The sequence below is a fragment of the Papilio machaon genome, chromosome 6, assembly GCF_912999745.1.
Source record: "Papilio machaon chromosome 6, ilPapMach1.1, whole genome shotgun sequence".
NCBI classification, from domain to species: domain Eukaryota; kingdom Metazoa; phylum Arthropoda; class Insecta; order Lepidoptera; family Papilionidae; genus Papilio; species Papilio machaon.
The window spans coordinates 4,503,225-4,518,519 of NC_059991.1; the positions used below are offsets into that span (position 1 = coordinate 4,503,225).

The 15,295-nt window shown below is 33.0% G+C and overlaps 1 protein-coding gene across 1 annotated transcript in view; it reads left to right on the top strand.

The window, feature by feature from the left end:
- The window catches only part of LOC106714779 (synapsin), a 75,548-nt gene extending 62,540 nt beyond the window's left edge, over nt 1–13,008 (top strand). Inside the window, exons 9-14 of the mRNA XM_014507883.2 lie at nt 7,914–8,006; nt 9,118–9,230; nt 10,167–10,263; nt 10,680–10,847; nt 11,910–12,138; nt 12,729–13,008. Coding sequence (XP_014363369.2) covers nt 7,914–8,006; nt 9,118–9,230; nt 10,167–10,263; nt 10,680–10,847; nt 11,910–12,138; nt 12,729–12,940 — 912 coding nt within the window. The 3' untranslated portion in view covers nt 12,941–13,008. The remainder of the gene's footprint in view (nt 1–7,913; nt 8,007–9,117; nt 9,231–10,166; nt 10,264–10,679; nt 10,848–11,909; nt 12,139–12,728) is intronic.
- Nucleotides 13,009–15,295: the final 2,287 nt, after the last annotated feature.

Genomic DNA, 15,295 nt, shown 5'->3' on the forward strand with positions numbered 1-15,295 from the left:
GTCCATACCACTTATAGAACTACCTACTCATAGTGTAATTAATTGTAGCCCAATTTGTTTGGTGATTGATACTCGCGCCTGCTCAAGTAGTCGTAACAAATAGCCTACACGAAATTACGTACAGTCCAAAGCAAAAGGTAGATACTATGAAAATTCCAAATATGGATACAATTTTAAACCTTCGTCATATTTACGCACTCGAATATAAGATGTTGATAATGCTAATTTAACATGAGGGCAGCACAGTGGACAATGCCGTACTGCTATTGTTTTATTGTGCAAATTTACTGTCGGAACAGTATTGTATTATCTCGAGCGCGTGCGTTTAAACGACAGTACTATTCTGCCTTACTATGTGACCCTCGTGTAAAATTAACATTACTGGGAAAATTCCGTGTTGATCTATAAATTGTAATGAGTTAAGAACGCGCACAGATGCACAAATGGTTTGTTTTTAATTAATTTTGCCGGTGTGTGCGCGGCACCCACGCTCTGTTTGTGAATACCTCAAAGTGTTATCTAAGTGGGCCGACCTCACTTGTTGCAATGTTTTCTTTTTGCTAGTGCATACACGCAAAGATGATCACCATCGAGACGCATTCCAGTACTATAGACTAAACCTTCCGGGTTGAGTTGGGATTACACATTCTTTACATAATTTAACCAATTGTATAATATTTTTCTGAGCTAACTTAGTATGTATAGTTAAAAAACTAAAGTCTTAAAACAGATATGGAAGAGTACATCTCGTAAATCCTGAAATTACTAATGAATAATAAAAAAAAATGCTTAACAGCTCATTTAACAAATTAAAAGAATGTATTATCAAAAATTTACTTATCATACTTACAAAAATATTTGGATAACAAATACCACACTACCGTATAATGCTGTACAAATATAAATACGAACAATTCAACAAGCGGGTGTATGAACTCGGAACACTGGCGCCATTTCTGATATATCATTACTGGTAATCGAACACCGATAGAAAATGCAAACAGCACCGAGGTGTTAATTACGCGGTACATCACCAACCTTGAGTAAGGTCAATAGCACTCTCTGACCACAAACAAATCCTAAAACGAGCCCACTTAGATTAGATAGTACAAACACTAAATAATTAATATCAATACGCATGTAAATAACTACGATGTATTTATTTATATGCCGTGTAGATAACATCAAAGGCGGTCATTATAGTGATAAATGACGATTGTCTTGTCTGTACGTAGACAATATATGCTCCGGTCCACTCGTGCAATATTATTTCTCGCTTATTATAATCATTAACAGCCATTGTCGGCGGATAGACGAGATATTTGAATTGAATGCCTCCGTCGCCGTCGCCGCCACAAAGTTATCTCGTCGATCGATCGCCAGATAGCGTTACTAGATATCGGTAAAATTATTGCTCTGACCTATTCCACGGCTAAAAATGTCATATATTTTACTTTATTAAAATATATGATGAAATGAGAACAATGGTGATTAAGTGACAGTTATAGCTGGAATAAAAAATATGTAATAATTTAAAAAGGTTTTTAAATTATATCGAGTATTGGCAGTATGGACATAGTTTACAAAGCCAGTGTTATGTTAAGATAACATAATATTATAAAAAATTGGTAAAGTTTCTATTTACACTACTTATAGCCATTCCCTGTAGGTGAACAACGATTAGAAATAAGAAAATTACTCACGCAAAACTTAATAAAAAGTATTGTGGTCACGTTTAAAGAAAAATGGATGATGGACTACGTAGCAATGTTAAATCACTACAGGACGCTTGTGACAGACGCACCATAAATAGTAATACACACAGCCACGACTTATTGTTCATCTTACGTCATAGCTGACAGTACCTCATGGAACCCTTGGTCATCGGCCGCCCACTACGACGCCCCCACTCTGTATATGACAAGCATTATACGGATGTCAATTTTGATTGACGCTATATTAATTGCACAGCATGTGATAACTTCGACACTTAACTGTGAGTTATAATTACCGAAACATTTCAATAAAAACATAATCTTGTCACTGATTTTCAAAAAAAAAAAAAAAAAGCGAGGAACCTCTATAAGTGAGAGTCATTGTCCGGTCCCTACGGACAACATCCATAAGCAAGAAATGCGGGTTAGAGAGAAATCTCTGCAAGCGAGAAAAAAGTCGAGGTCCCTTAGACTCTCGCTTATCCAGCTTCGTCTGTTAGTATGTTTCGTTTGAGAGTTTTGTTCACGTCTACGAAATTCAGAGTGGAAATTAAGATTAAAATGTAATGAAACCTTAAATTTAAGAAGTACTTTCTCTTTCTAAAGGTTCGCGTGTCAATGTCTACTGTTTTATCTATTACTATTTCTTGCTTTGTAAATTAATAACATTTTATATTTTTTATTGCGATAAAAGATAATAAAGAAGTTACAAAACTTGAATAAGTCACGTTTTTATCGCCAATAGAGATTATTGTATTAATGACTATCTATTTATATGTATAATAATATGATGAATAATATAATTTTTGGCTTTATGAAACGCTCGTTTTGCCTTATTAACTATATTACACTAATTTTCTGTTTGTTCATAGAGTTTGAAAAAAGAACTGGTAGCTTTTGGAAACTGGATAATATTCAATAAACACTCAAGAAAATGATTAAAATTTCCTTAAAAATTGCTTTACAATGCTACTAAACTTATTACAAACACCTAGTTTTTTGTGATTCAATGTGTTAAAACAGTTAGGATATCATATTAATAAGGTTTGCCACTAGCTATCTTTAGAACGGCTTCATGGAAATTTGGTATAGCTGTATAACATTGTTTGGCAAGACCCATAGGCTACCTACCTATGAACCCGGAAATATGTACGATTCCCTTGTTTGATTCACATTTTTTACTCGATAACTCCGCAACAGTGTAACACGTCTTATTTAAATTTGGCTCAGATAATGAAGAAAACCAAAAAGATACGAGTACACACATAAACATAAAAATATATAACGAAAACATTCTTTTTTAATTCTGCGCAGGCGAATTGGCGGGGAAAAGCTAGTTATTACTAATACCTTAAGATTATAAAAATAAGGAATAATTTACGCTTATGCCATGGTACTTCGATAAGTCGTGTTAAACGCAGTATGTGTACAGTGTAAGATTTCGCACGAGAGTCTGAAATTTGAGTGAAATAAAGAAGTCGGTGTTAATTGAAGACGTGTTTACACATTCCTCCAGTGTAAACAATAGTAAGTACGAATATACGCAACGTAAAACTGCATACAATATCAACGTGTAAGCATGTTCTAAGTGTACAGTTTCGCTTACCTTGTTCTTACTGTTTGGACTTTGGCATTTGTCAATACATGAAACATAGAAGTATTTTTTATAATAAAGTTATTTTCACACATTACTCTATAGTATTTATTACCGATGCATTTAGCAGATAATCAGAATAAAATAGGCTAAAAATAATCGTAAGTGAGCAATAAATTTCTATTGTTGCAAGCATGAGGTACGGGTAGACTTAAAAACATTTTTACAGTTCTACTTTCTACGAGTAGAAGCCTTTATTGTCTTAACGATGACGTCGCGACACTATCATATGAATCAAACACAATTTTAAACCTTTTATCCGTCGCAACTTTGTTCTAATTTCAAAAATATATGCGTATAATTATCCTAAATCTAATACAGTGTTTTATCAGTTCCCTGCTGAAAGTAGGCCTTCCCGGTATATTTCTATGACGCGGTTAGATGTGCAATCTATTTACGTTGAAGTTTACGTCACAATGTTACACAACATCTGTGCAATATGTGTATATTAGGGACATAGGTGACGTGTGTGAAGGGAAAGGAAAGAGCGTGACAACGTCTCCTTTTTTAGAAAAGTTATTCGAACATGAAGTAATTTTTGAGGGTGAACCGTACAATACAATTTGCTCTATAATATAGACACGGTGTATTTCATCTTTGTTCTTCGTCCTCATATAAGGCGGAATGAAGGAAACAATGACGCGGAGAGTTACGAACAAATCCTGACAAACTTTTGCCTGTACCGTAAAGTCTCACAAACACTTCCTGGTCGGAGTAAGTGACGCTGTTATCGCGATTTGTTTTGTTAGAAAATACGTTTTTGTAGGTGAGTATAGGAAATGGAAAATGACATGCTAGACGGCTACTTTAGTTTCAATCATACACACTGGACCAAAAACCAGAAAGAATTTCATTAGAACGAAAAGTATTATAACAACAAAATGATAGATTGGTGATATAAGTGAATCATCCCGTTGAAGAATAGAAAAGGGAAAATAATTTAGACATTCAAAACAGTAATTTTTGATGTTTGAATATTTAAACTTCTAGCAATTGTTAATCAAATAGCACAATCTTAATTAAAACATTTTCCGTGATTCTAAAGTACGTTAATTTGTTAATTAAACATGTGTATATAGTTTGAAAACTACTACGCAAACTAATTCGTCGTATAAGATTACATTTGTTTGCACTCTTATTTAGTACTCACTTCACTTCTGTTACTGAAGTAAATAAAGAATGTTGAATTTCAAGTTCAATCTCAAAGCATTTTAATTATAACAACGTTGACTAAAAAAAAAAAAATTAGCAACATAAAAATCTTCGTCCGTCTTAATTGCGTCTCAAGTGAACTACGTTATCTTTGTAAAACAACAGCTTTCTAGCACATTCTTAATTTTAATTGACAATTTTTAAGCGTTCTCTTATATTTAGTTGAAAAGAGTAAATGCTATTAAATTTAATTTAGTTGTCAATCATATTATCCCTCATTGCTTCTTGTAGGAATGTTTAGTTTATTAATAAGTAATTTTCGCTAATTTTAATGTTTAATAGTTGAGAAATAACTAGTTTATATTTTAATCGTATTCATTCAAACTTATTTCATTAAAAGCCTCGTGTGTAAACAGATTCCGCCAACACTCTGTTTAATCAAATTAAACACGCTACACTTTGAAAGCTTTGCCAGATACATTTTATAAAATGTTTTTTTATAAATTTAAATGTTTTACTGAGTTTATCATTTGCATTTTATAGCTCTGGAATTTTTATGCGTTTAAAACAAACATAACTTAAATTTGCTCGAATGCGTCAAAGGTCTTTGGGCTAAACCTTACATAATTGTTTACAGGTCTTGTTTGTATAACAATTGCCGTGGGTTTACACTAACGAAAGATATGTATGAAAACAGATTTCTTTTATTTAAGTTCAAGTTAGAAGATTAACCTTTCGTAGCTTTTAAAGTTTAGTGAAATACTTGTGAATTGTAATATTTTTATTCACTTAATTTGTGATAAAAACATACTAAGTACTTAAAACTAATTTTAATTATTCGAGGTGCGCATGATTTTCAATGTTAATGTTTTTATGGTAATTACGTCTTTCTTAACAATGAGATAATCTCAAATCTTTTGAGAATCCGTGTTATGATGCAATCACCAGTAGTAGATAATGACTGAATTCACTGCTGTGTTACTAGTAATGATTATACATGTAATATTTTGCCAACAATTATAGGTTATAGCCAAGATTATAATAATTTCAATTTACGACAATATTCTTACACAATTTAAAAATCACAGCTTAAGTCACTCGTAGTTCGGTGTAGGTGCCGACTACTTTTACCGTCGGAGGTGTTTCTTCAGTCAGTGGATCAACGGAGGAGTGCTCGTCGTGACACGACCGCAAACATAGCCCTTTAATTCACTCACCTTGAAACCCATACGGAAATAAATTTAATAAATTTATAAATTGAAATGTAGTTGATTTAGCCGCTTTTTTTTTACGCCGCGTTAAGACTCGGCGTTGGCAGCTCTCAAGCGATGAAAGCTTTTAAAATCACTCTTGTTTCCTTCGCCCAGTGCTCAAAAGGCCACACTGCGCATAAATACTGGAAAATGGAAATACACTCTATTCTATTTGAACGTGTTTTAGGGATTTTTTTTTTTCAGTAATATAATGTCTCATGAAACTGTTGTTAAGTTGAAAATGTTCTCTATTTATAAATTATAACTCAATATCCTTAGTATTACTGTATTATAAATAGTTTTAGCGGAAACATTTAATTTCATACAGTGATTAAATATGTATAACTTTTCCCTGGTTTTGCTAATCAACGATACTAACACATATTTTACAGGAATGTGAGATATAAATGCACTCACGTAATGTGTTCACTTTGCATAATCATTATCTTCGCACATATTTTTGCAATCTTTATTAATGTTTATCTAAAAGTTATATCAAAAGGAATTTATTAATGCTAAATTATCAGCAATTCGTAAATGTAGTTCGTAAAGAGAAAGTTATTTTGTTATTGGTTATATTAAATTACAATGTATATTTCCAATTAAGTCCAGATTGCGTTAATAAGTCATAAAGGTATTGGCTTAGTGTAGACTTAGTTAAGAAATCTATACTTAACTCTGCTTAAATGAGTGCACTAAGAGAATAATGATTAAGGGTACGGACATCCGATCACATATTCGAAAATTTCAATCCCGCCATTTGATTATTGTCGTAGATGAACTATATCCCAGCACAAATAGAACGTAATTGTATGGCACGAATTACCAGTAAGTGGTGATAGAAAATTACATATATCTACTAGCAATAAAAAATGTCAAACTAGAGCTAGAGACTTAGCCTTTGCCTTCTCTCTTGCCATTAAACGACCGTACCGTACGGTTATATAGTTTGATAATTTCAATCAATAAACAATCATGAATAAATAAGGTAAACAAATGTATGAATATTTCTATATTGCCAGTAATTAAGATTTATATCGATTGCATACAAACTAAGTAAAACGCACGCGAACCCGCGTCGTATGATTATCGAATATCAAACCAGTGATTATAATAATCGTTCATGGGCAACGTTATACCCTTCGTGAATAGATTTTGTACTACTATATTATTCACATTCATAATAATTACCATCAATTCTCGTTTGAATTCTAATAACAATACGAAACTGGCAATTATAGTATTTTTTTTTTAAATTATTAGTTGAAAATGTTAAAGAAAATCTGACACGTAGTTATTAAATTGTATTAAGATATCAAAATGCTGGTCAAAATGCAAAATGATATAGAATTTAATACACATTAAAATAATGAAAAAACTAAAGGTTATTGTTTATATACCTATATTATTAAAACGTTTTGTGTTTCTTTGTTTTAAACATTTTTTTTTTTTAATATCAACATTTGAATGTCACAAGAATCTCATAATACTACTATGTAACAAATACGAGAAAAATATTTTTTTCTTTTGTTTTATAACGTAAGACGCTGTAGGAACAGCCTTCAAATTATAAAACAATTTAATTACCGATGTTTAGTTTGGAAACCGATTATTATAGTCATGTTAAACGATTTGACATATCTCTAAAGAAGTGTGAGGCACAAATCATTTTGATATTTAATGTAGTTAACTTTGTGGAGATTATTTGATATCATGTCGATGACTATAATAAACCTGTCTTATTGTTTAACTTCATTAATTAATCTAGCTAAAATTTTATCCACTACTTTCCTTACAATTTATGCCGACTATAGAACTTTCCAAAATCTGTGTATGTAGTTCGGAAAACAATTCGATGAAAAGATTGCATTAGAGATGTAACTCGTTTCGTTGTATGGGTCGAAATATTTGCTATTGTTAACATAACTAGTGTCTGAAAATTTTGCTTTGAAGGAAATTTCTTAAATGTTGTCTCGTCTCAACGTTGATCTCACATTTAAATTTAATTTAATTTACCAAAGTATAAAACAACTAAGGACTTTACTTAACTGAGTTTAAATTGAAAATTATATTTTTTAATTGTCAGATGGTGTGATATGCGTTGAAAGGTTTTGATTCAAGTGTCATTGATTGTTAAAGGTGACGGCGCCCAAGTTCCCGGTGGTGATCAAGATCGGGCACGCGCACAGCGGCGTGGCCAAGGTGAAAGTGGACTCTTTGGCCGACTTCCAGGTAAACGATGCCCTTTGACTTTTAAGAGACAGGACCTGTCAAGAGAGCGTATTCCCCTGCACCAAATAAAAACGAACAATAAGTTCTGAACTTGCTTGTTTATGTACTTGTTTTGTGTAAGGATGAATATTTTTAAGTCAGTATACGTTCATTAAGACGTTTCAATTTTACATAAGTATCATCATAATATTGTGCATCTGTGTGATTGTAATGTTTATATCAATCCCCGCGAAAAGCAGCAAGATTTTTTAGTAACACGGTGGTTCTTTGTCTAGTTTATTTTTCTATAGTCAAAGACCCTGCTCAATGCAGACCGCTGCAACGCTATAAACAGTACAAATTTAGCCTTTACCAGATTACACACTGATTTAAATGCTAATGGAACTGTGTACTATCAAGTTCACATCGTAAAGTCAAGAAAGATGTATTTTTCAATTATGAATAACTTCAGATATGGATAACGTGACGAACAGTTTTAATTAAATCGCTGACGGGTTTTTTTTGTGCGATACCACGCAAATTATTATAGGCCTACAAAATTTTTTGCTTTATCAGTGTTTAAAATATGACTACAGCGACATCACTAAAATAAACATAAGAAGTTTGCATAAATATATAAATAGTGAACTATCACAATACTATTGAACTAACCGTGGGTTTTTGAGACCATAATCTCTGTATAAAATATATCGTCGTCCCAGTATCTTTTATAAAACAGAGATATCAATATGTTTTAAACGGAAATTTTGGTCTCAGAAATCCACGATAAGTGTTCGCATTATCAATTTAATTATATTATTCAAATTTAAGTAAATTGTTTATTTGTAAAGCTATAAACACGGTGAATTATGGTATAAACGTAATAATAACTTGTAAAGTCTTAAAATAATCAAAGGCCGAGCAAGCCGGAATAAATTTAAGACCTAATACATAAAATTTTAATGAATTAACATAATTTATTACGTCATACTTATTTTAAGGTAACATTATTCTGTTAATTGATTCTATATCAAAATGAACAACATTATATACTATTAATTTTTACTTGGATAGGTAAATATAGCTGGTTATATCATTAAAGAAAAGTTCAAGTGTTTTCATTTGATTGCAGGACATCGCGGGCGTAGTGGCAATGCTGGGCACCTACAGCACTGTGGAGCCATACATTGACGCCAAATACGACATTCACATACAAAAAATTGGCACCAACTACAAAGCTTTCATGTAAGAAATATATCCACATAACTAAACTTTATATAATACTAGCTTTTACCCGCGACTCCGTCCGCGCGGAATAAAAAATAGAAAACGGGGTAAAAATTATCCTATGTAACGGACATGGTTCTAAGCTACCTGCCCACCAAATTTCAGTCAAATCGATTCAGCCGTTCTTGAGTTATAAATAGTGTAACTAACACGACTTTCTTTTATATATATAGATTGAAATTCGATCAGCAATATGGTACATATATATAGGACTCTCCATGAAATTTCCAGAATCATTCCAAATTAAAGAACGGTTTGTAAATGCAACAGTATTGCACAAGTAAAATTAGCTTTCGATACTGGGAAAACGCCAAAATGTCGAATATAAATTGTGGAAGTGTGCAGTTGATATCCGGAGCCAATGTTGTTTACCCGACGCCTACAGTTTTGCGTTTGGACCGAAACGAACTAATTCAAGCAACGATTACCATAAATCGTCAGGCGTTGAGTAACCTCCGTCAACCTGTAATATTGATGTATTTGAATTACGGTCTCAATCTTGAATCACTTCATTGAGTAAAATTAAATTGTTTGCTGTAAATGCAAAACAACTTTATTACAGTATCGATAATTTTCCTGCTTACTGGTATTGGTTGCCAATAATTTGACATCCCCAATCAATTTGTTTCTTTGTCTCTTGACCATGAACAAAGCAAATATTATATTTTACCTTCTAATCTTTTGTTCCATTAAAATCACACTCAATTTCTTAAAAAGAACAAAGAATATGTTTTAATACATCTGTTACAGCAGTGGAATCTCACGCTTACTTACAACTATCTAAACGGGAGTATTGTTTGATAACAATCTATCGATTATTACTCAGATTGATAAGATTTGTTATCTTACCTATCGTAATAAATCTTTATCATTTATTAACCTTCATAATTTCAGGCGTAAATCTATATCCGGCAATTGGAAAACCAATCAAGGCTCAGCCATGCTTGAAGCCATTGGAATGAACGACAGATATAAAATGTGGATAGACGAGGTATGTGTCACATTTTCTTTCCTAGAAAATAACAATAAAATCTATAAGCTTGTTCAATACATTCAATACAAGTACATGAGGAAAGAAACAAAGATATGCTATGAAATTTTCCTCAAACAATACACAAAGATTAAAATTTCAAATGAAGTAACAACATAGATAAATCTTTTTGCATAAATACAATTTTCAATGAAATTAAAAAAAAAGTTGTTACCATGATGACCCACCGTTATACATATTCATAACTATGGATATTTATTTATTTTCAACTCACTTTCTAAACTAAAATAAATAACTGACTTATTTATTCAAAATGCAAGTTACCTGAATGATGGTATTTAAAATTTTATACATGTAGGTAATTAAAAAAGTTTCTTTTATGTAGGTATTTAGTTTATCCAAACGATTTTTTTAAGGTGAGCGAGATATTTGGTGGGCTAGAAGTGTGCGCGCTGGAGTTGGTAGTGGGCAAGGATGGGCGCGAACACATTATTGAGCTGAACGACTCCGCCACCTCGTTCATGGGCGACACTCAGGAGGAAGACCGGCGCCACCTAGCGGAGCTCGTGTTGCAACGCATGCAGGTATTACAATGTTCACTAATCAGACTACATAAGTATCTTTTCCATGCGTGACTGTTATGTAGTCATCGCAGGCGAGTCCCAAAGCTAGTCAAATTAGTGGAAAAGGGTCTTAATATCTGTAATGTTTATATTGTTATCGCTTTAGTCTCGTTAATACCATAAATTCTCACAATATACATCATCATCGTGCGATGAAGGAAATCTTTATTTGCTTAAACTCAACAATAATATTTTTCGCATTCCAGTAAAAGTGACCTTTAAACATATGGAGACATTTTCTTTGAACTGTAGATGTTATGAATAAATATTCAAGATCGTTATTTGTGCATTCAAAAAAAAACTGTCTTATTAAAAACTTTGAACATTTGTGGAGATTTATTGCATAAGAATATGTAGACGAGTAAACAAAATGACTAAGGAAACATTTCGTCAATTTCCTTTCCATGGTCATAAACCTTCAGTCGAATTATTCACAAGAAGTGGTTGTCGTCATCAAGAAACATTGCGGTTGAGTCATGCCGTTCAATAGGCGCTACGCTGGGCTGGGGTGTGCTTGTATGTCTAGGTGCATGACTGCATCGCTTACACAGCTGAATCATCACTTCATGACGGCGAATGTGAGCAAAATTAATATCGGATACATTTTCGTTTATAAATTTGTTTTTGCGAAGGATAAACGGATTGAAAAATAAATATTAAAACAACGTATAAAGGCTTGGTTTATTTTATCAAACTTAACTACAATTTATGATGTTTTCATCAGTTTATTCAATATCCTTTAGACTCGTATCTTAGTTGTTAAGTAGACAGCAGATCTTGGGGTTCGGTTCCCAAACGATGTAAAATAAAAATGACTACAACATCTTACTATCTTACAACAAGTTATTTACCGATTGCATCACATATGGTTAAATCTACTTAAACTAAGCATGCGTTTGAAAACGGATGAGCATCGTCAGCGCATAGTTACATGTCTCCACGAGAGGCTTGGTGTATACCCTATGTTAGAGGTAGTTAGAATACAGATATGTTTAAATTAATTAAATACATGTTTATTTCCAGGCGGTATGTCGTCCGGGTATAACGAAGACGGCGTCCCGTAGTTCTGTGTCGGGCAGCGGCGCGGCATCACCCGAAGAGCGTGGACCCGGTGTTGTGCCCGGCGGGCCGCCCAGCGCGCCGCCGCCCGCGCCTCTAGCTAGCGGCGCCAGCATCGACCGCCCGCTGCCGCCGATACCCGCAGAGCCCGCACAGCCACCGCCGCCTCCACTTGCACGACGTGACTCGCAAGGTAAATAATGCACTTAAATATCGATGGTTTTTATTAATATATTGTGACATTTATATACTTTTTGATCCTGGGTAATAGGATCGGTCCGTCTTATCTGAGAATCATAGGCACCGTTAGGGTGCCATATAGAGAAATGATCTGCTTCCACCAGATTCTGTCCTGCGCGCTTTACCTAGCGCCAATGTCTCAAATTGTGGTAACGAGTGTTGTTCTTTAATTGAAATTATACTTATTAAATAAGTAAATACGATGAGACTGCAATGATTACTTAAACTGTAATTTGTACTTATGTATCGTGTATGTCATGCTAGCAGCAAGCACGTATGGTCTGGGATCTCCTATTAGTCATAACGAGAGATGTTCTTCAACACAATGTACATTTGTATCTGTAACACGAGCATCAATTTGAATTTTCAAGTGCAATGACTAAGATAGTTATGACGTGACGTATAAATTGTTAAGTGAATGAATGTACGTTCCAAAATAACAAGCAGTTATTATAGACTACATCTACAGCTCAAATGCAAATTGGACCCTCTGCCTACAATTTTGGTATACGGGTGTCCTTAATTATCCTTTTGTTTTGCCAGCATCTCAATCATCTACGGTGTCATCAGCATCGGCAGCTCCAAGCACGGCCAGCAGCAGCGCCCAGGGCACAGCTCCCCCAACTTCGGGCTCCGCAGGCGGTCGCGGTGGCTTCGCACGTCAAGGCTCCCTCAGCGCCGCGCTCACTGAGGACGCCGAGGACACCATGAAGAACCTGAGGAAAACATTCGCCGGCATATTTGGCGACATGTAAACTGTATCTAAATCCTTTTCATTTTTAATAGCGATTAATTTTAGTTAAAATTATATTATTTTCTTTTCGATGAAAAATAAATTCCAGTTTCCAATATAAAATTTACCTTATGCGTATTTTATGGCAAAGTGAATACGTTTGGAAGTTTAGAATACTCAATTTAATTTCAATCTTTTTAAAATCCGGTCCCGAACTCTTCGAATACATAATACTGCAATAATATACGTCCGTTATCGTACATTTTACAGTATCTTTGTCACACTTAATTGTTGATTATGTTTAATTCATAGTGTCATAAATACGATAGAATCAAACCGAGTACCTAATTGAATAATTACGTATTGCCTCAAAGATTACACTAAGTAATAACATCTAAATTATAACTAAATAATTAATGATACCGGTGAGACAACACGGAATAATAATAGTTTTAATGTAAAATAACATTAGATTTTTACAGTAAGTTTGTAAGAAAAAATAATCAACTGAGCTGCATTGTGATCGACCTATTCGGTACTCGGTGCCGTGCCGTGCGGTATCGCGCTGTGCCGTGTTGACGTGCCGTGCCGCGACGAGCACCTAGTTTCTCTATCACTGTCTTCAACTCTTGGACACGTTTCCTCAGCCGCCGTGACTTCGTAGAGTAATGGCGGTAATGCTAGCACAATCTGTACCTTCATTGTTATGAAACATTATATTGTAAGCTAAGATTCATATAAATCTATATTATCTTTATACTTATTAATGCTGCGTGTACTCCAGGTAAATCTTACCTCATAGAATAGAAACCTTTGTTAGTATCAAATCAACTTCAGTATATTGTTACTCATTAAAAACAGTATAGAAAGCATATTCACTGAAAAAATAACAGTATTTTTCGTTACGATTGTTATAAACAAATCCAATAATTTTTTAAATCATTAATTCATTTAGTACATGTCAAAAACATATGTATAATCATATCATTATATAATTTTAAAGTTTAATGATAAGGCCGAAGTTGAAATATCTCAGTAAAAGGCAAACATCTGGAACTGAACAAAAACATGAATTTGGGCCTAAAACTTTGATTTTCATGATTTTTATGCATCAAAAATTAAGAGATAATTATAAGGATATTAACTATTTAAAAAAACCGAAGAGCGTAGATCTCTGACATGAAAGAATTCATCAGTGGGTAGGCAGGAAATGGCGTGAGCAATTGTACAATGGACAATATTGTTATAAGCAAGAATAATCCACATTTTATATAATCTTATAGTTAGATCTCGTAAATTTAAGAACTATTTAGATTGTTATTGTCATGGTATCATTTGAATTGTTTTTTTTACTGTGTATCTGCTAAATATGAAGGTGGAAAACCTCTAAATAACATTACAAAATGCTACAACAATGTGTTTAACACTTAGAAAATTTTATGACAATTTGTCGACCAGTTAAATTAAAAACAACTTTATCGAATATAGATAAATTTTATATCAATGCAACAATCCCGTTATTTAAAAAAATAATTAATTCAATAACTGACAAAAAAAATTAAAGCAATAAAAATTATATCGTATTTCTCATAGATAATGAGAACAGCGCTACATAACATATTTGCAGATACATCTGTAAAATTGTTTTGTAAATTTATTTTAAATAATTTAATCTATTATGCTTAAAGAAATTGCGAAGTAGTAAATGTTCGAATTAAGCGTTGTTACCTATATATTCTTCATGCGCTTCTCTACGAGTTATAAAATTTTATCCTATTATACAACTAATATGATAATCTTGTAGTTTTATTGAGTACTTCATATTATATTTAATAAGTGTAATAACAAAAGATAGATTGAGGAAAATGTTTTCTTGTTAAACATATTTTATTTCCCATAATGTGTAATAAGACTCGATTTCTATAACAATTGTTATTGTAGATTTTACAACGAAATATATGTGTGTTAATAAATCAATAATAACATAGAATAATAAAGTTGATGATTGTATTACTTAATTTATATATTACCTAATATTACCGCTGTATGTTATGGGATTGAGTTTTTACATCCTAATAATGACACGATCGAACCCAATAATCGAACCATGAGAGTACACATACTAAGAATATTTTAATCACTTTATATGGAAAGAGAGACAAAAATGTATCCTTCACTAAAAGATGATTCAGATTTTTCTGTTACCATTGAGATCGGTTAAGATTTAAATACAATAAAAACGTTATCTTAGGTAAGCAAAAATGGTTTGACATCCATTGTTGGGTTCGGAATTTAACGTGTATGTACTGGACTTAGTATTTAGAATTAAATGCACTTTTAGATAGTTTTCCCACACAAACCCGTAGATTTCATTGAT